The sequence below is a fragment of the Echinops telfairi genome, unplaced genomic scaffold, assembly GCF_000313985.2.
Source record: "Echinops telfairi isolate 266 unplaced genomic scaffold, ASM31398v2 ScPeMD7_25;HRSCAF=90, whole genome shotgun sequence".
In the NCBI taxonomy this organism is placed as follows: Eukaryota; Metazoa; Chordata; class Mammalia; order Afrosoricida; family Tenrecidae; genus Echinops; species Echinops telfairi.
The window spans coordinates 5449414-5470835 of record NW_022103922.1 but is presented as its reverse complement, the minus strand read 5'-3'; the positions used below and the strand labels follow the sequence as shown (position 1 = coordinate 5470835).

At 50.6% G+C, this 21422-nt stretch overlaps 1 protein-coding gene across 2 annotated transcripts in view; it reads left to right on the top strand.

Annotated features, from left to right (window-relative positions):
* RFX3 (regulatory factor X3) overlaps nucleotides 1–21422 on the top strand; it is a 176905-nt gene that overhangs the window by 101450 nt on the left and 54033 nt on the right. For both annotated transcript variants that reach the window (XR_006680000.1, XM_004714454.2), the window contains exons 5-7: nucleotides 3289–3363; nucleotides 10189–10370; nucleotides 14332–14451. Coding sequence is in view for 1 of the 2 variants with exons in the window: in XM_004714454.2 (XP_004714511.2) it covers nucleotides 3289–3363; nucleotides 10189–10370; nucleotides 14332–14451 (377 nt within the window). In the remaining variant the exon portion in view is untranslated. The remainder of the gene's footprint in view (nucleotides 1–3288; nucleotides 3364–10188; nucleotides 10371–14331; nucleotides 14452–21422) is intronic.

The following is a 21422-nucleotide window of genomic DNA, read 5'->3' as shown; positions in this document are numbered from 1 at the left end:
GAACTCTTTCTTGACAGGTATAGAAAGCCCTGTCTTTCTCCTTCAGAATGGCTTGTCGTTTCAAACTGCTGGCCTTGGGGGTCCCAGCTGAGCGTGCATACCACTATGCCACCAGGCTCCTTAGCACAACTAACGGACCCCCAGTTTCCTGTCTGCAGGTACAGAGATTGCGGTTTCCACACATATTTTGGGGCGGACACAATTCAAGCCCTAACATGTCTATTGCAACTTACCCCTAATTCCCTGAAGGGTCTGGCCCAGCTCATTTTTACCCCATCTCTCTGTTCCTCTACCCAACTCCTATCTAAAGACGCCCATAGACCTCGTACAGCCACAGCAGGCCGAGAGATGGCCTAACTGGTAGGGGTGGCATCAGTAGTTCATTTAACTCGCTAATATCACAGTTTGCGCACATGATCGCTTTACCCCATATTTTAATTGCCTCGTTTAACTTCTCCTTCATGCTCCTTCCTTCCATCTTCTCTCCACTTCCCAGTGGACGGCAATCTCTTCTCAGGCTCTTGATCCTTAAGGCTTCGCTTGTCCATCTGCAGCACTCAAGTGGGGCCACTTCTGCTTTCCTGAGCCGGTGCCTACAGTTTGCATTAGAAACAGTACCTAGCAAAGCCCACCCCCTGGGTATACCTGACAGCGGGGACATTTGTCCCAACATGGACACACTCCACTTAGCAACCTGGCACGTGACCCGGCTTCCTCCCTGGCTGCCCCTCTCCAAGACGGAATTGAGCCTGCTGGCACTTCGTCTCTCTGGATCTCTTCCATTCACCGACTGGTCCTGAAGAGCAACCTGCCCCCATCACCCCAAATTCAAGCGCTGTGCTCTCTGACCTTCTGGACGTATGCAGCCCCTCTCCCTCCCCAGAATAGCCATGCCCACTTCTGCCCATTGGACTGCCCAAAGCCCTGGCATCTTTTGAAGCCTGGGCTTCAGGAACTGAATGCAAAACTTTTTAAGTGTCCTTATGTGTGTTTTTCTGAAGCTGCTCCAAAGCCCTGCTGGCCAGTGCTCCCACGCTCGGCTGTGATGCCAAAGGTCTGCAGTTTACAAGCATCAGTTGCCCCAAGGGAGAGATGCGGGGCTTTGTACTCTCATAAACAGCTACGGCCTCAGAAATGCGCATGGGGCAGTTCTACCCTGCTGTGTGATTCAGCATTGACTCGCTGGCCAAGGAGTGAGACTACCCCAAGAGTCAAAGAGAGTTCACTCTCAGTGAGATGAGCAGACACAGTGTATGCAGCGATGGGCTCACACATAGCAATTGGGCAGTGCTTTCTTCCATTGGGCGTGCCAACACCAACTGGGCAAGAGATGGGAGCTTTCCTGGTGGTGTGATGGTTAAGCACTGGCCTGCTAACTTCAAGGTTGGCAGTTCAAACCCACGGAAGATGAGGCTGGCGGCTCCTGGAAAGATTTACAGCCTGGTAAACCCGAGAGACCAGCTCTCCCCTGCCCTGTAGTATTTCTCTGAGTCCCGATTGATTCCATGGCAGTGGCTTTGGCTTGGCCTTTAGGAGATGTCCTACCCAGATATTTTACAATTCTGCTTTTCATAAAGTGCTTTTTTATTTATTACTTGTACGTCACTCCCTCTGAGATGTGTTGTTTTCCAGTGGTGTCACATCACCCGCCTAGGTGTGTTTTCGAGTATCATGTGGGACAGAATCGCTATTGCACTGGGCAGAGAGAATGTTGTAGAAGCCAGTTAACTCTGAGATCTGAAACAGTGTTAACAGTTGAGTAGATGGCATTACACATCCTTAGGAATTAACCCACTCTCTATTTCAGGCATATTTGTCTCTCGTTCCTTAATCTAACATATTTGTATGCAGAATTACATCTTATTAACTTTAGGGGAAGAAGCAGTAACATGGAAATTACATAAAATAATGGTAGAGTTATTATTTCTTTTGAAGTCACGTGAAAGAAAATGTTATTTAATGCTGATATAATTGACCCTGAAAGCTTTATGTCGGGTGGTAGCATTCCGGCAGAATTAACGGGACAGCTTGGCAGCATGGAGGGACACCTAGCTGTGGGTGTCACCATCGGTGCTCGCCCCACCAGGATGAGGCAGTGTGTTAAAATGCCAAGGCACCCCTTCATTTTCATGGCTGTTATAAACTGCAGGGCAAATGGCTTTCTAGACATTGGAGTATGTGAGTATTACAGTGTAACTGCTTATACGGGGTGGTCAATTGGATTAGCTTGTTAAAAGTAAAAAAGAATGAAATTCATTTCCCTTTCAAATGGTAGAATGTGATTTAAAAGACAAAAAAGAAAAAGAAAGAAAACCTTCTGCCAACCGTGTTAATACGAGGGAGGCTTCCAAGGGCTGGTGGGAAGATTCAGTGACATTCCAGTCCCGTTTGTTTCCCCTGGAGAACTGTTCAGGGCCTCTGGAGAGCCTGGGAAGCATGCCCAAGGTGCCGGGCGCCTTATGGGATGGTTCCAGCAACCGCAAGGTGTTCTACAAGATTACCAAGAATTCTGCACCTGCTAGTGAAGGTGTCAGGGTCCCTGGTGGCAGGCCGAGGTGACGTGGGCTGCGTCTGCTTCTGTGGGCACCCCCTCTTCTCTGGCTTTGGGTTCCTCTCCGTTCACTGCTCCTGTCTCTTCTGTTCTTTGCTTCTCCTCCCTACCCAGAGGCACAGGGCACGGGCCATGCTCCCATATGCACGTTGGTTTTTCCAAATGACTTCACTTCCGAGTTTTTATCCAGGAAGAAGAGCGGGCTGGCCTCCATTTCTCCAGCACCACCGTAGGGAAGGTGTCTGAGCCTGTTTGCACGGAAACACAAATGCCAGTTGTAGAACACAGCGTCTGCTGTGTGATAGTCCGCTCGGGTCAGAATAGAACAACTACTGACTGCTCTCCGGGTGGGAGGTGATCGATAGGACATTGAGGGAGGTTGGTGCCCCACACTGGTGCCTTCCAACTGTCCAAGTGGAATGTTCTCTCATTGCCAGAAAAAGCCCACGGGGCTCCTGCACTCCCTCGGCCCCCACCCCCTTCTGTCCCTAATAGCCGGATGTGCCCAAAGGTTTGCTTTCGTTATTAAGCTTGTTCCTAGTGTGCATATTTTTTGTTTTATCTTCTGGTGGTGGGAGGGACCCAGCAGGGGGGAGGCGCACACATTGTAGAGAGTGCTGCTGGCCCGCTACCACTGCTTAAGAAATTGGGCTGGAGCAAGGCTGTGGAAGTTTCTCTGGTTAGCCTTTGATTACGATCTTGTCTTGAGCCCTCTTTTTAATGACATCTATTATCAGATCGAAATGGCCATCGAGACGCTGCAAAAGTCTGACGGTCTGTCCACTCACAGAAGCTCTCTCCTCAACAGCCATGTAAGTTGCCTCCTCCTTCTTGTCGCCTAACCTCTTGCTTGTTCTGCATGCGTTGCCTGCCTCTAAATGCTTGTTTGGTTTATTTACTCATTTGTTTTTGCTTCTTAACCTTCTTTTCTTCAGCCCCGATGACCTCCGTCACACCTAGTGGCCGTTTGGCCCAGTGGGATACCTGAGAATTAGAGCACCAGCACCTCCCCCACCCCCAGTGTCCCGTCTGCTAGGCTCTTCCACCGTTTGGGGCTGATCTAACCCTCCCCAGCTACTACCAGGCCGCCATGTGATTTGTAAAATGTCATTATTGGAGACTCGAAAGCATTTCAAAATGCGGGGTTTGGTGTGTGTGTGTGTGTGTGTACATGTATGTGTATGCATGTAAACGTATTTTAGTGGGTTTTTTACTATGGGATCAATAATGATCTCTTCAACTGAGATGGAGGAGCAGCCATGGCTGCACATATGAGCAATAACACGAAGGGGGGCAATCTAAAGGAACCCCCAGATCGGTCATGCTGAACCCAGTAGTGAATTGTTGGAGCACGATTCCTTGACCGGTCAGAAGAGAGGGGGTGGGGAAGTGAGTTTGTCAACGAGTGAGTTTGTCAACGAGCTCAGCCCCAAAGAGAAGTGGACGCGGGCCAGAGAAGCAAGGCGCCCGCAGATAAGACACGGATGGCTAAGGACTGAGATAACGCAGAAGCGAGGTCCCTGGTGCTGTGAACTTGCCCCCTGTCACCAGGTGCAGCATCCCTAGGACCGTGGTAAGTGTGAGAAGGACAAGGGCAGTTGGGGGGGCACTCGGAGGGTATTTTCATCAACTGTTCCCGTCTGGGGAACCCACTGGCCCTGCTGATTTCCAGGGGCTTCTGTTAAGGATGTATGGAGAATGCCCACCGACCTCTGATTGACAGGGCGGCCATGGTGGTCTGGTGAGGAGAGATCAGCTGGGGCCAGAAGAGGTTTCCCTCTCCCAGCCCTCAGTGTGGGAGGGGAAGTTTGTCTCCTTGTGTTGTTATTGGTTCTACACACGTATTCCTCCCCATCCCTACTGATCTCCAGATGCCTGTGCGTGTGTGCATGCGTGTGCGAACATGGAGTTTCCTCTCTGCTCTGGGGTCTCGACCCTGCCTCCTGTCTTCTAGGAGGAATGCGTGGCTAGGATGTCATTTCTCCGTGTCCCTCACTCACAGACTTGGGTTTTAAGACCAGATGACACTTTCCCCTCCAAGCGTCCGAGCCAAGGGTGACAGCCTCCGTCTCCCTGTGTCTTAGATGTGTACCTCGGGTTGGTTTTTGCCGCATTCTACCGAGTCGCCCCCCTTTTGTAATTGAGGAAACTGGTTCCGCTGTGCTCATGCAGGAAGATACTCTGGAGAAATGGCTAGAGGCTCGGCCCAAATGCCGTCTGCGCGTCTCATCACAGCAGTGCAGACCTGAGCTCGCGCCCCCAGTGGGGAGCGACGTCAGCTGGCCTTTAGGGACTGCATGGTGCTCCACGGGGGTCTTTTAGAATCATAGACGGGTCCATTCAGTTGTTCCCAGTGTTCCCATCATGTTTCTGTGTGTGTTTGTGTGTGTGTGTGTGTGTGTAAGCCCATTTAAAGTCTATTAAAGACGCTTTGGGCATCTGCTTTATATGCTTTCTACAATCCACCAAATCACAGTCCCGTGACATTTGTCTCTATTTAGGCTGCTGAGATAAATCCAGCTCAAAGCAGAGCCAATGCGTCACAGACAGTCAGTCTCGGCTTTTGTGCCCTGCAACTAAAACTTATGCCGGACCTAAGGCCTGCCAAAACACACATCATCAGGGAGCTGAACTTAAAGTGAGCCTGCTTGATAATAATGTCCTGGGGAAAATGCCAAATGTTACATTTAGATAATAATTGGCAAATGAAAAAAAATTATATATAAATAACATAAATATATATGTTATTTGTCAGTCAGTGTTTCCTTTTGGGAAAATAAGAACTGTTTCTCTTCTTTAATCTGTCCTGATTAATAGATTAAATGCAAAGGTTGAAAGATGCAATTATGTTGGTTTCCACCCTTAAATGAGCTTATGTTAATTCATTAGTAGAATAATCAGGCTTTAAAGGTAAAGGTTAAAAGTTCCTATGGTAGTTTATCGGCTTTTTCATCATACATGTAAACAAATACCTTAGCAGACAGTTTATAAGCCAGTAAAAGAAGTAATAGTTGAACTCTAAACTCCTACATGTGCCGGGTGCTGAGTTCTCCTGTCCCGGTAAATGTGTGTGGAAGATGACCCCCCCAGGAAACAGTTGGGTTTTTTGCCAAGGTTTCTCGGGGTGTGTGCTTTGGGGTTACACTTCACTTCCAAGTTCATTCCACAACAGAATCAATGCTTTCTCGCACTGTTTCCACAGTGAAGTGACTGACTCCCAGTGTCATCATTGTGTCAAAACCTGCAGGTCACACCCTGAGGTGGAAAGTGCAGATGACAGCCTGTCATAAAGCTCCAAGTCATCCGACCCACTGACTCTGGGGGCCCTCGATGGGTGGGCGATTGGCAAGTCACCCCATGGGCCCCGGCACAGTCTGCTGCCGGGCCACCTCTACCCTCCAGGGCTTCGGTGGCCCCTTCACTTCCATCTGCCCCTTCAGGAGATCCCCGGGCACCTGAAAAAGAACCCGCAATGCCATGTGCCGTCAAACGGGTTGAGCCGCAGTACCAACCTTGCTCCTGTGCGAACCACCCAAGGAGCCACCTGGGACCCTCTCAAACTAGCCAAGGGAACTGGGCGTGGGGAGGGGCCATAACCATCATAGCTGGTAGAGAAAGGAAGACCCATTCAGAATGTAAAACTAGGATAAGAACCATCAGTCTGCCCTCCGATCAGTCTAGCTCTTTCCACTGGCTTGGCCACTGCACAGGACCACGGAGCCAACGCCGTCAAACCTCCTCTCTGCCCACCAGTCCTCTGAAGCTGTTCTCCAGTTTAGAATGACCTGATTAACGCTTGCTCTGTGGGTCTACTTAACCTGGGGAGCAGACTCTGTTGTTATGTTTAACTTTAATGTGTGCCTGTGTTTTCACTGGTAAAGCCCCTTCAGATATTTTACCACGAGTTTCTGTAAAATATTCTCCAATAAGATACTGTATTCCTTTACTCTGATGATTGTGGAGTACGCGTTAAAGGTTCACTTTTGGCTGTTGTCGTTACCTTTAAGTAAGCGTTGCAAGGAGACTAGTGCGTCCTGAAGGCAGTCTGTGGAGAATTCTTATTTCTATCCTTGGTTAATTAAAGAGGTGGTTTTCATTTGCGTTATATTCTATTTGAAGTGTTTTATATCAGGCCATTTTAATGACTACTTTGCCTTTGACTACAGAGCTCATCTTATAAAGTGATTGATTTTCTGTTTCTGAGCATAAACAGATAAATGCATGCCCCCTTCAATGACCATTTCCTGTCTTCATAGGCAAAGGAAGAAAGACTGGCATGCTGTCTCTCCCCTCTGTTAGGAAATCATGCTTTTATCCTTTGGATATCTGATCCGCATCATTTGGGGGGTAGCTGGGTGTGTGCGCGTATCTGCGCAAACCTGCTTTTGCCATTTTTTACTTACAGGAATTGCGGTTCCCATACTTGGAAATGTGGCACCCAATTAGTTCAGCTGCAAAGTATGATGAGACCCAGGTGCCCTCCCAAAACGTATTGTTCTGGGTGCCTGATGGATTCCCCGGCATGGTGTTCCTCTATTTCTCGATATCGGGGGCCTGCCTTGCTTTCTGTGGTGCTTTAAATATACCAGTAAAAGTCTGTGGGCTCCCGCCCTAGCTAGTGCTTGTTCACAGAACAGGAGCCAGCATTTGGGGACAGTGGGGTTCATCAGAGGAGCCCTGCTGGCCCAGTGGGTATACTTTGGATGCTAACCGCAAGGTCAGCAGTTTGAAACCACCATCCGCTCCATGCGTGGGACAAAGACAAGACTTTCTGCTCCCATAAAGAGTGACAGTGTTGGGAACCCACAGGGGCCGTTCTGCCCTGTCCTACAGTGTCACTGTGTGTCAGAATCAACTGGGTGGCAGTGGATTTTGAGATGTCTCACCGGGGTCACCTGAACACTACTCAGGTGAGCCGGTGGCTTTTAGGTCCTTCCCCCCCCCACTGAGGCACGCGGAGAAAAGGCTCGGGCGGTGTGGACCCCTGAATTTTAAACCTGACATCTTCCTGAGCCATGTTCCAAGTCAACAACAGTCTTAAATTGTAGAAAAGAAACACTCAGGAGGCCCACTCTCAGAGGTAAAACACTAGCCTTGATTTGAACCAAAATACTTGATTTCCCAGCCAGTTGACCTCTTCCCTTTTACCCTAAACCCACAGTGGTTCTGAACCTTCCTCATGCCACAACCCTTTCCTACAGTTCCTTGTGTTGTGGGGACCCCCCAACCGTAACATTATTTTCGTGTCTACTTCATTCACTGTCATTTTGCTACTGTGATGAATCGGGCGACCCCTGTGAAAGGGTTGTTCAACCCCCAAAGGGGTCAAAACTCACAGGTTGAGAATCACTGCAAATAAACGCACCTGTGGAAGGGAAGTCAGTCTCCTCTCTGTCACTCCTGATCCTCCGAGGTACCGTGGAAACCTGGGTGCTACCAGGAGTCTCGGTGCTTCCTCTCAAAATTGTTCTTTTTGACTCATCATTGTTTCAGCCCCCACCCCCTTCCTGGAAATGAACCCTGTGTCTTCTCTCTAGGATTTTATAGGAGAGGATTGTTCATGCTACTGAGGCAATAGTCCAAGAAAATTGGCCAAACTCCCTGCCATCAAATCAGTGCTGACTCAGCAACCCTACAGACCCAGTTAGAACTGCCCAGTACCTCCCCGAGACTGGAATTCGTGCTGGAGGCTAGAAAGCCCCGTCTTTCTCTCTCTGGGCGGCTTGCGGTTTCAAACTGCTGGTTTTGCAGCTAACAGCCCAACACGTAACCACAAGTCACAGAGGCCATATTGAGGTTTAAATGAAAGTGTAAGCAGTTCCCGGCTTCTGTGCAACCCAGGAGTCACCAACCTACCCACAAAGCGTGTATCGCATTAAGAACCAGAGGTGCCATTGATAACCAGCAGACAATCCTGTGTGAGGTTCACCAGCACTGCATGTGTGGAAGTGTCTTTCTCCTGCTGGAGGCACCCTTCACGTCCTTCACACCTAGAAAAGTGCACAACATGCTGCACACAGACACACACGTTTGACTGACTGAAGCCCGATACAAACCATACCTGGCTGCTCCAATTGAAGTACCAATTAGCCTCGAAGGCAAGACTCAGGAGCAGAAGTCTTTCTGGAATCCAGGAACGGCTTGTATCTGCACGCGCAGGTGACCCAGTGGGGACTTCCCGTCTCCCTAACTAGAGATTGGCTTCATGGCCATACCCCCTAAACCAACAGTCCAGGTGGACCTAATAAGCTACAACAATGGCCTAAGCAGTACGTACAAACACCTGGACATAACATTCAGCATGTCACCATCAAAGGCTAACGTGCTGACAGGACTCACCATGACCTTGAAAGTCTGCAGGCTCCATTTTCCAGTTTGACTGCAAATCTGGAAGCGTAATCGGCAAGACCCCAAACAGTGTGGGTTTCAGGATTTGACCTTGAGTTCCTCAAGGACAAGGGCCGAGACCCTCACTCCGCCGTGCCTAGCGCGTGGCCCAATTGGTGCGCAACCCGTGAATATTTTGGCTCTGCCAATTCACATTTAACTTGTCGTACAAGATAGTGTCACTGCCTCTCGATGAGCGCATGGGCATCGTGTGGCAGTGATTGGCAGGCAAGGCTTGGCGCCCCAGACATGTTAACATTGATTTTCCGTATCCATGCGATCCTCTGGTGCCCTGCGAGGAGCTGTCCAGGAGCTGAGTTCCCGTGCGCCTCCCAGAAAAGGCGTCCGTCGCGTGGGTTCTCCTTTTATAAAGAAGGCACAAATAAAGGGGGAACTCCATGCTGTACAATCGCGATCCGATGTTGTTAAAACCGTTTCTTCCCCCAATGGACTCTCAAATGCACACGGCACAATATGAATCTTTAAAGGGTGTACTGCAGACCAAGAAAATACTGCTTTCTAGTGTACCAGCCTTGTCACCTACCTTCGGAGGCCATCAAAGACTGTGTCTTTGAGGTGGGAAACTCCAGACAGCTGGAGCGAACAATTCTTTTTCCATTAGCGTCAAATCTCCATCCCCACCGACTCAACCTCTACTTCTGGGCCCTCATTGTTTTCCTTTTGTGCCGCAGTAACCACCCCGATAGCCAATCCGAGTATTGTAGGACCTTGTTATAACCTGAGAGACGTACATGGAATGCTTTATGAAAATGAACAGAGCCAGGATAGAAGAACTGACTGTGCAGGGCAGCTCACTCTTGCTATCGTGTTGTAAGAACCTGACCCAGAAGGCATATTCCGGGCCATGCTGCCAGGCTGGGTTAATGGGGTTTATCCTGTAGTGATTCGAAATCTACAGTCAGGTGATGGGATGAATTGAACTCCCCCAAAGAGGTTATTTGTCTCCAAACCAGCAATCCCTACAGAAGAGCCAGCACACCATTGACATGTGCTGGAGTAGCCCAAGACATGGACCTGCTTGTGGTCAAGAGTGGTGGTGGACAGCCATTTCCAGTGTTTTCTGGAAGTTTCCAAAGCCCATTCCATTGGGTTTGGGTCTTTGCACCACATACGCTCTCCGCCCAAGGGCTTGCCCACGAGTGTCAGTTCACATAGTGTTTGCGGTGTGTTTGTGGTGTGTTGGTGAGCTGCCTGGTCCCTCTCCGCTGACTCTGCCTTCTCTACACTAGCTCCAGTGGCTGTTGGATAATTACGAGACAGCAGAAGGAGTCAGCCTTCCCAGAAGCACTCTGTACAACCACTACCTGCGGCACTGTCAGGAACACAAACTGGACCCAGTCAATGCCGCCTCTTTTGGAAAACTAATACGGTCCATTTTTATGGGGCTGCGAACCAGGCGATTGGGAACTAGGTTAGTACTGAAAAAAGACAAAACAATAAACTAAACAGAGGTCGTGTCCTCATCTCTCCTTTTCTTTTCCGAACAGTAGCTGTGTTGTTGCATCTGTTCCTTGGGTGGGTGGGTGCGTGGGTGGGTGGGGTTTCATCAGATGCCCTTCACTACAGATGATACCTAAAGATTAAAAAATACAAACCTGAAATGAAATCCACTCTGCTTAGTAAAAAGATCCGAGGTGGGGGGGTATTGTTTGGGCTGGGAGAGAGCTAGCTACCAGCCCCCCTTCCCTCCCCACCCCCCACCTGCCATGCAGCAGGTCAGGCCCGTGAACCTGGGTTTGCATGTGATGCTTCGAAACCCACCTAGCACCCCCTCTCCGTTTTGAAAACCACCAGACTGGAGCTGCTGAGTAAAGGGATAATGAGAAACGGAAAGCCCACCCGGCCTCTCTTGCTTCTTGCAAAGCACAGCTCACTGTTTGTATAAACAGCGCTTGTCCTTGGACAGAGTAAGGCATTCAAGCTGCGCTCTGTCTTTGTTTTCATTTCATACCTGAAGATCGATGCAAAGCCAATGGGAAAACTCGCCCAGAACGGGCCTCTCGGAAGCCCTCAGGAAGGACCCGATCCCCTTCGGCCTGTTGTCAGCCCGGCCTGTGTTCTGTTGCTCTTCCATGTGGAAGAGTGCCTGGGCGCTAGGGAAAACGGGGCCAGTGCGGCAGGCAAAGAAGCTTCTCTGGGTTTTCCATCTTTGGAAAGTGGCGTCAGTGATTTTTAGCAAGTCAAAACGTGATGGAAAGAGCACCTAGCAGTGCTACCCTTTCCTCATTCCATCTTTTTTGTTTTTAAAATGGCATAATCAAAGTAATTCCCAGGGCCCGAGCAGAGCACGTGCCTGGCTTTGCTCACCTCAGTCTTACGGAGCAGGGTATCAAGCCTGACTCGGACTGTGCCGGTGGCCGATACTTCTTCACCTAGTTGCAAACCACTACCTTGTAAACCATCCAGTCGATAGCATTCGGTTCATAACACGACAGAGCCTTGGCCGTGGATTTTGTTGGAAACTTCTCCTGAAGAGAGGAGTGAGGCCCCCAAGGCCCACAGGGACTGAGCATGAGACCCCTGAGCTATGGCTTACCTTTGGTGGCAGGGGCCCCGATTGGCCCATCAATGTATTCTCTTCTATCCATGCCTCAGAGGCAAGTAGACTTGAAACGGGAGAATAGGATGGAGCCTCTGTGGACCAGAGGAACTCGTTTCACTCCCCTGGGAGTTGGGAGGAATGGGGTGTTGTTTTCCTAGTGCTCCCCCACCCCCACCCCAGAAGCCCTAACTGACTATCTCCTACCTGATGGCTTGGTGCGTACGGGGCCAGTATTTTGAAACTCTGGGTGTTTTTCAACCTTCTAATCACTGCACTGTTGTCCTGTTGTCACCCAGGGGACCTCGGTGGGTCCTATTTCGAGGCTGCTTTCAAATCTGGAGACGGGGCTTTAAAATAGAAAGGGACAAACTGGTGGCGGGCGGGCCGGCGGGGGTGGGGTGTGGGCTCTGTGAACAGTAGGACCCTTACTCCGTAAGTCCACACTGCACTCTCGCACCTCTCACTGTCCGATGGCCACGATGCTCTTTCTCAGTCTCCTCCTCTCCCCGCGCTCACTATGTACAATGAGGTCTCCTGGTCCTTTGAAAATTGGATTAGCAATTTGAAATTAAGGCTGGAAAGCTGAGCTGAGGAGGAGAAGAGCCCTCTGGGAGTGTTTAAACAAACACTGTCTTCTGAAGGCCCAGCTCTCCGTCCTCGGGACTCCGGCAGTGGGCGGGAGGGCCACAGGGAGCACTAACCAGGGCATGGGATGAGTAAAGTCGGGAGCCAGGAAGGAGCCCTGGCGCTGTGAGGTCAGCGGTTCAGCCTCACCAGCCAGCCGCTGCGTGAGGAAGATGAGGCTGTCTGCCCCACGGCCTTAGAAATGCCACCGAGGGTGGCTGTGATCAGTGGCAGTGGGTTGGGACCATCATTGAACCTGTCTGGTAAATCCATCCAATAAGAGCTAGCCTTGTTTGCACGTTTTTAACCCAAAGGGGACAAGAAATAAAATGACCTGGCTCCTAAAGGAAGGTGGCCTGGGCCCCTCTTTGAACCCAGTTGGAGAGTGGTTCCCCTCCATCGCCCCTCCTTGGGAAATAGGTCTGGACATTTTCACGCTCAAAGTACAAGGAGAGGAAGACCTAGCGGACTCAAGAAATCCCCTCCGCGATCCCAAAGTCCCGAAGCCAGTCCCACAGCCATCGGGTCGATTCTGGCTTGCAGCAGCCCTGTGGGGCGTTAGACGTAGCAGAGCCCGGCCTCCAAGGCTGTCCCTCTTCAGGGACTCCACTGTCCCTTCTCTCTCCCACCAGGTGGCTAGTAGGTTCGAACTTCAGACCTTTGAGTTAGTGGGCCCATTGCTTGACCCACTGCCCCAGTAGGGCTCTGTCTCCACTCCCCCTACCCCACCCCTGCCCACCCAAACACTGCGCGGCAAAGGAGAAGCGCAGCAAGCACTCCCTCTGCCTTGGGTCCCCCAAAAGCCACCGCTCGATCGCCTGGTCCCCCATTCTGTCCCAGCACAGCTGCCCTACGTCCTGCCCCCCACCCCACCCCCGTGCCCCTACCCCAGTCTGTAAGGAAACACGGCCACCAGGGTATGTGCTGTTTGTCCTGTGTGTGTGTGCTGCTTCGTCCACCAGTGGTGTGGGGGACGAGCTTGAACCCATCCAAATGGAAGGCTTTGCACATCTGCTTCTGCTGCCTTTGAAATGTAGCCTGTATTTTACTGATGCTTTGCAGGCATGCAGATGCCTGGCTTTTTTTTTTCCAGGCTGGCATTGTTATTAATATGAGTTTAATGTCTCTTTTAGCCTATAGGACTCATCTGATGGATGTCCTCCCAGTTTGAAAATAACATGCCCCTGTAGTTTTTGCATGTGGTACTAAGCCTCCCCCGCCCCCTTGCATTCCTCTGGGTAAAAACAAAGTAAAGGAGCACAGATGCCCTGCTCTCTGTAGACGGTGAGAAACGGCTATTTTCTCCTGGCAGAAAAGCACATATTTCATATGCTCTCCCCCACCCCCGCAAGAATGTGCACATCCCATTCAGAGCAAAACTTTGTCATTTCTCATGAACAACATCCCTTTTTTTTTTTTTTTTTTTCATGAACATTTGGGAAATTTTTTTATTCCAGGATGGAAATTTGACATCTTCACGCAGAGATTTCCCCACGTCTGTTACACACTCAGCTCACCAGGCTCGCACGATGATGAAACCACACTTAAGAGTCAGGAGAATATGTGCCTGCTCCTTCCTCTGGATCAGTCCTTGGGGGGTGGGGGGATGGGGTCTCAGGCTTCACCCCACCATCTTGCCGCAGTAAAGGTCTCTGCTCTTGCCACCCTGGGAATACGGAGAACCACAAATACGTGAAATTGGCCAAAAATGATAGAATTACAATTCTTAATTACCCCTCCCCCCCACCCGCCTCCTTAAGTCTGCTTGGTCAACTGCTCCCTGGGGAATGGCTGTGTCGTGGGGTCACCGTCATTCTTTGCCCGCCTTGCTGTCTGGTTCCCCAGAACCACCCCCCCCTTCCCCTCATCTACACAAATGTGAACTTGCCAATAAAACATACCTTGAATGAGCTCAGAGACACTGAGATTTAAGTGAACGCGTACAGGCAGGGGGCCTTTTTAAGCCATCACCGATTGAGTGGAACCCTAATCTTGTGTTCTCAAATGTAGTCACTGTGAAAGTATACTCCTCTCTGAAGGACGGATGAATCCTAGACGCATGAACACTGATCTGCTGCTGTGACCTGACTCCTCACGCCTCACCCTAACCCCATCCCCATTCGGGAGTTAAATGGACAGCCCATATGATGACTATTGCTCTAACTAACCTTTTGTGTCTCCGCCATCTGTCCTTTCTTTGGTGAAGAGGAAACTCCAAGTATCATTACTATGGGATTCGAGTCAAGCCAGAGTCCCCCCTCAACCGCCTACAGGAAGACATGCAGTACATGGCCATGAGACAGCAGCCCATGCAGCAGAAGCAAAGGTAGACGCGGGAGGGTCGCTGGCCTGGCAGAGCAATGTGTTTCTTTCTGTGTCTCGGGCTCCTGGTTTTCTGGTACCCCCAATGGGCAAAGATGGTGATGCTGTTGGCATGCTCTCGCTGTTGACCCATCTCCACTGTGATCCAGCACGTCAGTGATTCTGTCTAGATCCCAAACCTTGCAGTGCCACTTCTCAGTTGGCCCATTGGGTCCGATGATGTGAACCACTCCATCCCAAACCACTCAGACAGGAAAGTGAAGCACAGAGCCTTTGAAGGCAAGGTGGGTACCCAAGCAGGCTCCCAGTGGAGAAACTCGCCATCGACTATGTTTAAGGAATGGTCCCTCCTAGGCTCATCTCCATGCCCCCCTAATTGTTCCTTGTGGCGCAGTCGGTAGCCCTGCAGAGGACTGGGGACTTCTCGGGTTCTCTTTGAATCCAACTTTGGTGGACAGGCCTGTAGTTGCTAGAGCTGTAAGAGAGAGGAAGGCTCCATGAATGGGTGGGTGTATGGAAGCATCAGCGGGTGGGTGGGTGGGTGGTAGATGGTTGGATGGATGGATGGGTGGGTGGATAGAATCACAGATGTTTGAACTGGAAAACACCAGTCTCGTCGGGCCCGGCAGCCGTGTGACTACCAAAGCGCCAGTAGTCCCATTTTTCAGACGAGTCCCTAAGAGGTGAGTGATTTCTGCATGCCCAGAGTGCTCAGCTGTGACTAGTTAGAAGTTCTCTTCCCGGCGGGGCACATGGTCGTATCAGGTAGGGGAAAGGAGGTGTCCATGCAAGGTGCCATATGCCCCGTGTGAAGCTGGCCGGGATGAATTGTCAGCCCGGCCAGGCTCTGCCTGTGTCTCTCCACGGCAGCTTGCCATGGCAACATAGGCTCTGGGCCCCTGCGGCAGAGAGAACAGTGCAGCCTCCACCCACGCGTCACCCATGGGCTCCCTGCTCTGTGCTGGCCCCTGCTGCCTTTGAGGAGTTAAGAAATCAATCAGAAGGAGGAGCCCCTAGGGGGAAAGGAGGTGTCATTGATGAGAACATCCTGTGGCCTGAGAAATGCTAATGAGCCTGGAGAGAGGCGGGTTGGAGATGAGAGAGAGAGAGCGCGCTCGCTTGCTCGAGCTGTTTGAGCAGGGGAAGAGCAAGGAGATGGAGAGAGGGTAGTGTGGATCACAGATGAAAGCCCTTGGTTGTATGTGAAACTAAACATCTGATTTTCGGGGGTTTTCCTTGTGTGTGCCCTTGAAGCGCATCCCATGTAAGACTTTAAGGCACAGTAACAGCATTTTCAGATCTTCTCTCCCCCCCTCCCCCTTAAAAAAAAAAAGACTGTTTGGATGCAAGACATCTTGGCTGGGAAGAGAATGGGTGTAGGGCCACTTGTCAAGCGTCAGCATCCTCAGGGGGAGTGGTCTTCTGGATGGGAGGCTGGGCTCAGGATTGGCTGTTCCTTAACAGATGCTGCGACGAGGGTTTCACAGTTTTAATGAGTAGGTCTCCAATCGTATCTTCTTCAGTGGCCAAACCTTGTATCTTTATTTATGGCCAGGGATAAACGTGAAGACGGTGTCTAAAACAATAAATAGAAGGAAAAAAGAATAAACCCTAGAATAGTATCTGATAAGGTTGAGGAGAGAGGTGGTGGAGGTGTAGGTGGAGTTGGTGATGGAGTGGAGTGGAGGTAGAAGAGGAAACGGGCCCAGTTCTGATCAAACGGCAGCCCTGTGTCTAGCAGCACCAAACAGCAAGCCTGGTTTTCGTGAGTTCTTGAGGCAAAGAACCCTCGTCTTGTGGCCGCCGTGCTTTTTCCTTGTCAGTGGCTACATCTCCTGTGCTGATTCTCCCCGCTGTGGGCCCCGCTCCCCCACAGTCCACGCAGTGCTGAAGAGCAAGAGCCGTGCAAAGAGAATGGAATTTGATTCAGCTGTAAAATAACAAGAGCTAGGAACAGAAAAAGGAGCCGGCTTCAGAAGCCACCGTCTACTCGAACCTTCTGAGGAACAAACGCCTTCCCGATTGCATCCAAGGCAGTGGAAGTCCGTTTCTGGCTGCGTTTCAGTCTGTAAGGAAACTTCACAACTTTTCGCGGGCATGAAAACCTGAAAGGGAGACTCTTTAATAGCAAGCGTGGGCTGGGTGGCCAAGACCTAGGTTTTTCCACAGCCTCCTTATGAGGCAGGTCCCAGAGCGCTGAAGGTTAACGAGCTATCGAAAGCCCTGCAGTCTGGGTGTGTTAGTAATTGCTCTCAGAAATAGATTCGACCGGGACATAAAAATCCATCTGCAGCCATCTTCCTTCTGCGGACTGGCCCCCTGCGGGGTCTGTGAAGTATGAATGCCAGAGAAGCAGACAGACTGCTGCAGACACACCCTTTTCATCCTTGTCTTTTTTTAAGAACAACACAAGCTTCGTGCCGGGGGCAGTTGCGCTTGCTCACTGGGTGCAGAGGACTGGTGTTGGCAACCGACCCTGGATGGGATGAGCAAGAGGGCCCTGTGGACTCTTGATTGACGGGCCTTGGCTAAGCCAGCCACCCATGGCACGGAGGACACATGCGGCCAGTGGAGGAAGTGTCTCTTCAAGACTGCAGGTGGAAGGGATTGGCAAGCCATCCCATCGGGATCGTTTGTTCCATGGCGTCAAAGAGAAAATGAAGCACAAGGACCCCAAAGCTCAAATGACCCACTCCCGTCTCCCAACAGTTCGCACCCGGAGATTCCGCCCCTGGCCTGTGAAAACCCAAATGCCATATGGAAGACTTGCCCTAGCTCACCTCTGGGGCTGCCACTTCCCCCATGGTGTCAAGGGCTCCTGAACCGTATACAGCCGAGCGCACAGTCTCCCAGCAGGGACGACTCCAGGGTCCATGCCTGCGGACAGTGAGGGAGTTCAGGTGGCCCGGCCTGAGTCTTCCCCTGACAGGGGGCTTTCCCGTGCACTTTGTAAGCTTCTCGGGGGAGTTTGGGGCCACCTGAGTTGGAGGAGCCACGGGGATTCTTGTTTGTCACGGCTCTGTGGTTTTCATTACAAGGTAAAACATCTGCAGATGTCATAGGATCGTGGAGGAGACGTCCACTAACCCATAAAGGAGACCGCACCATCAGGAACACATCCGCACATCCCGAAAGAGCTTCTGACTGAGGATCGGATTGAAGAGCCATTTCCCTAAAAGAAAGAGGCAGATTAGAGCCCATGTGGTAATGTGCATGCTGTCGGGAAATGGCAGGTGACAGGAGGAAACCCTGGGGGCAGGGGCTATTCTGAGCAGTCACCTGAATGCGCAGTCGATGGAGGCCCAGCCAGCACCTCCGCCCTGTCCCTGGACTAGACTTCTGCTCCGCACGCTGGCCTCCCTGCTTGCTGATGGAGGATGCGTAGCTGACGCACTGCTCTCCAGTCTGGATGCTGACTCCTAGCAACCCCGAGGACAGAGTGGAGCTGTCGCTGTGGGTTTCCGAGGCTGTAGCTCTTTTGTTGCTGGGTGCCATTGAGTCAATTCCAACCGCTAGTGACCCCCGTGAACAGCAGAAGGAAACACTGCCCCGTCTGGTACCAGCTGTAACTCTTCAAAAGCCTCATCTCCGTCCCTCAGATCGGTGGGCGGTTTTGAACTGTTGACCTTGAGGTTAGTCTCCTAACATGTAACCACTGTACCACCAGGGCTCTCTAAATAATATATATACACCCACCTGCACATACACATATATTTCCTCTTGAAAACACAAAGGGATTCCAAAAAGCGGGTGGAAAAATTTCATCGTTTTTTAATTCCACTATTCCGTGAATTTTTTGAAGCTGCCTGGTACTGTATATGGAAATGATTTTCACCCTTAAAAGAGGTGATCTTCCGTTTTTAAGGAAATTCCCTTGTAGTCTGTCTGCTTTCCCAAATTGGGTCCATGAGGTTCGGGTAGACCAGAGTGGTGATCAGAGTTAGAGCTGGAAGCATGAGATCGCTTAGTCCCACCCAGTCTAGGTAAATACAGAGTGGATCCACCACCAGACAGCAACCAGAACCTGTTTCAGTCTTAAGACGCATCCTGCCTTCACAGCGACCAGGTCACCCCAACAGTACATGTAAGAAAGTACATCCACCTGATATTAAGGCACAAGTCACATTACAGTGAGCATGTCCCTGCCTACTGCTTTGCACAGAGCCTCCCAGGAATCCAAGGACAAAGCGGCCACTGCTGCAGCACGGAGGGCAGGGGCAAGGGGAGGTGATGCTGCCTGCCCCCGGGAAGTGAGGCGGGACATTTAGAAGCTCTGTCTTGGAGACCTCATGGGAAAAGAACAAGGAAATGGGACTGCCATACAGCCCACTCCAGCACTCCCACCCCATGTGTGTGACAACCTCACGGAACCCCTGTCTCGTCATCTGCAAAGTGAAAATTAGTAAGAATAACAATTAACCAAACCCTCCCAGGTGGTTTTGAGGTTCCACTAGACCGAGTGGAAAAAGGAGAAAGAATATCAGAGATTTGGGCAACCAACCCAAACACCAAACCCACTGCCATCGAGGCGATTCGAACTTACAACGACCCCATAGAACAGAATAGAACTGCTCCGTAGGGTTTCCACGAAGGTTCCCCTTTCTGGAAGCAGATGGGCTCATCTTTCTCCTGAGGAGTGGCTGGTGGCTTTGAACCATTGGCCTTTGGGTTAGTAGTCAAATGCTCAACCCAGTGTGCCACCAGGAGCCTGGGAACATTGGCATGCTCTGTGCTGAGTGCACTCATGTGATGAGGAGACTGTGGCTGTGTACTCCTGCAGGTCCGGGAGTTCAGAGAAGGAAGCCAGGCCAGGAGATAGGCTCGGCTCCCCTTCCCTTCTCCCTCTTGGGCAGTACTGCCCAGGCCGGATTGCTGCTGTTGGGTCATACCTTTCCTTTCCTCAACTAGGAGCTCCTGGGGTCATTTCAAAGCGAAGATTCTGGGGAGAGGGGGTTCTTGGAGGCAAGAGTGGGAAGACCATCAGATGCCTGGCTTTCAGAGACCTGCACGAGGACCCTGAGGCCCTTGACATTCACACGAGGTCCCCAAGGTGTGCATCATCCACTGACGAGAAGCACAAGGGCTTGCGATTCGGTAATGCTCACTCTCTACAAGTCCGTGCTCAGCTGGACAGCAGCAATCCTGACCACTGTCCTGTAGGGTCACTATGCATCAGAGCCACCTGGATGGCAGGGAGAAGAGGGTTCCACAAAGATCTTCATGGTTATGAGCTTCGAGAGATCACATCTTCCTGATGCACCAAGGTAGCTTCAGCACCTTGGAGAGCACCACACATCGCTGTTCCTCTCCGTCTGTGGAAGGGATCGATCCATCGTCCACTGCCTTTGTTTTCCTCCTCAGCTTCGCCTCCCTCCTTTCCTGTACCGAGCGCCATTTTCCAACTAAAACTGCTTCCAGGGAACCCAACTACCCTATTTGAATTTGAAGCTCCCCCCCTTGCCCAACTGGACAGAGAGCTAATGAAGCGTGAAAGAGCTGTAAGACTCTTTACCCAGAAAGGCAAAAACAAGAAAAGAGAAAGTAACTGTCATCAACCGACAGAGTGGAGGCGATCATTCATTGGGGGTTCTGCAGACATACTCAGCGTGGCATCAAGGAGTGGGGTTCTTCTTCTCCAAGAAGGGAGCTCTTTGCCATCAGTTTCCTTTGGCTCCATTCACGTTTCCATCACAGAGACTTTCTGAGACACTTTTCCCAAAGAGGACGGCAGCCAGGAGCAAGAACCGGAAGCTCCGCGTGTACTGACATGGAACCCGCTGCAGCGTTCAGTGTTAGGAGGAAAAGCAAGATGCAATCTTTCGAGACCCAACTAGAAAACAGTTGCCTCTTGCTCAGATTGTGAGCTCTTGCAAACCCAGCGCTTGTAGGCGGTCAGCATTGGAAGCATGGTAATGACTCTCAGAGCCTCAGCAGTTCGGTTTGCATTTTGCATGCGTACTTTAAAAAGCTTCATCAAAGAGATGTGCCCCAATCGTTCACTTAGTCTGCAGACAGCCCTTCCCCAGTCCTGTTAGTCGAAAGTAATGGCAAGTATATACCATCCCTTGCCTTCCCGTGAGCTAATTCAACATCTGTACACATGGGGTTATTGACAGACGTAGACACTACTTTTACAGCAGAGTTACAGCTGTCCGGGTCCTAAATAACAGCTAGGACTAACCCCACGGGGGAAGAGCCCTAAGAATTTCCCATGTTTTCTGTGTTTGTGACAGGTTTCACGCATACAGTCAGCTATTAAAGCATTAGCGTTTCTTTGATTTCTTAATTATTAACAACTTCAGCTTTGATTGCCCATGGAGTTGCAAGCTGTTAAAATTATCATTTGCCTCTTACTAATTCTGAAACAGTGCTGCTGCTTCATTCAATGCTGCATGAGTTTCGCTTGGCACACACATGCACACACGTGCGTGCACAAGCACACACACACCCTTCGGGAGTCCTGATAGTCTTCTGTACAAAAACATCATCTGAAAATACTGGATTTGTCAATTAAATGAGGATAAAGGGAGAAGAATATTCTTAATTACTGACGAGCTCAGGTCTTCAATGGATTCAGCAAATAGTTGGGGGTGTTTTGGCTTTTTTTTTTTTTTTACATAGAAAGCACCCCCCCACCCCCTGTTGTTTATGGTATAGCATTTCCAGTGCATATTTTATGTCAAGAGGAGAAGGAGAGAGGGAGGGGGTGAAAACACTTCGGTACAAAAAGGCAGGCCAGTTTGAATTCAGCCATTGTCAAAGTGAAAGGACGTGCTGGGCCATCACGTGGGGAAACGTCGACTCCTCCAGAGCCCTCATCAGAACCACACACAGTGCCTGCACATAGTCAGGGCTCCATGGGTATGCTTACTGAGCTGCTCTGGTGCCCACTCGCTGGTGACATGACAAAATAGCAGAGGTTACCTTGAGTGTTCCTTCTCGGCCGCTTAAGCTATTTATTATCCATTTCTAATG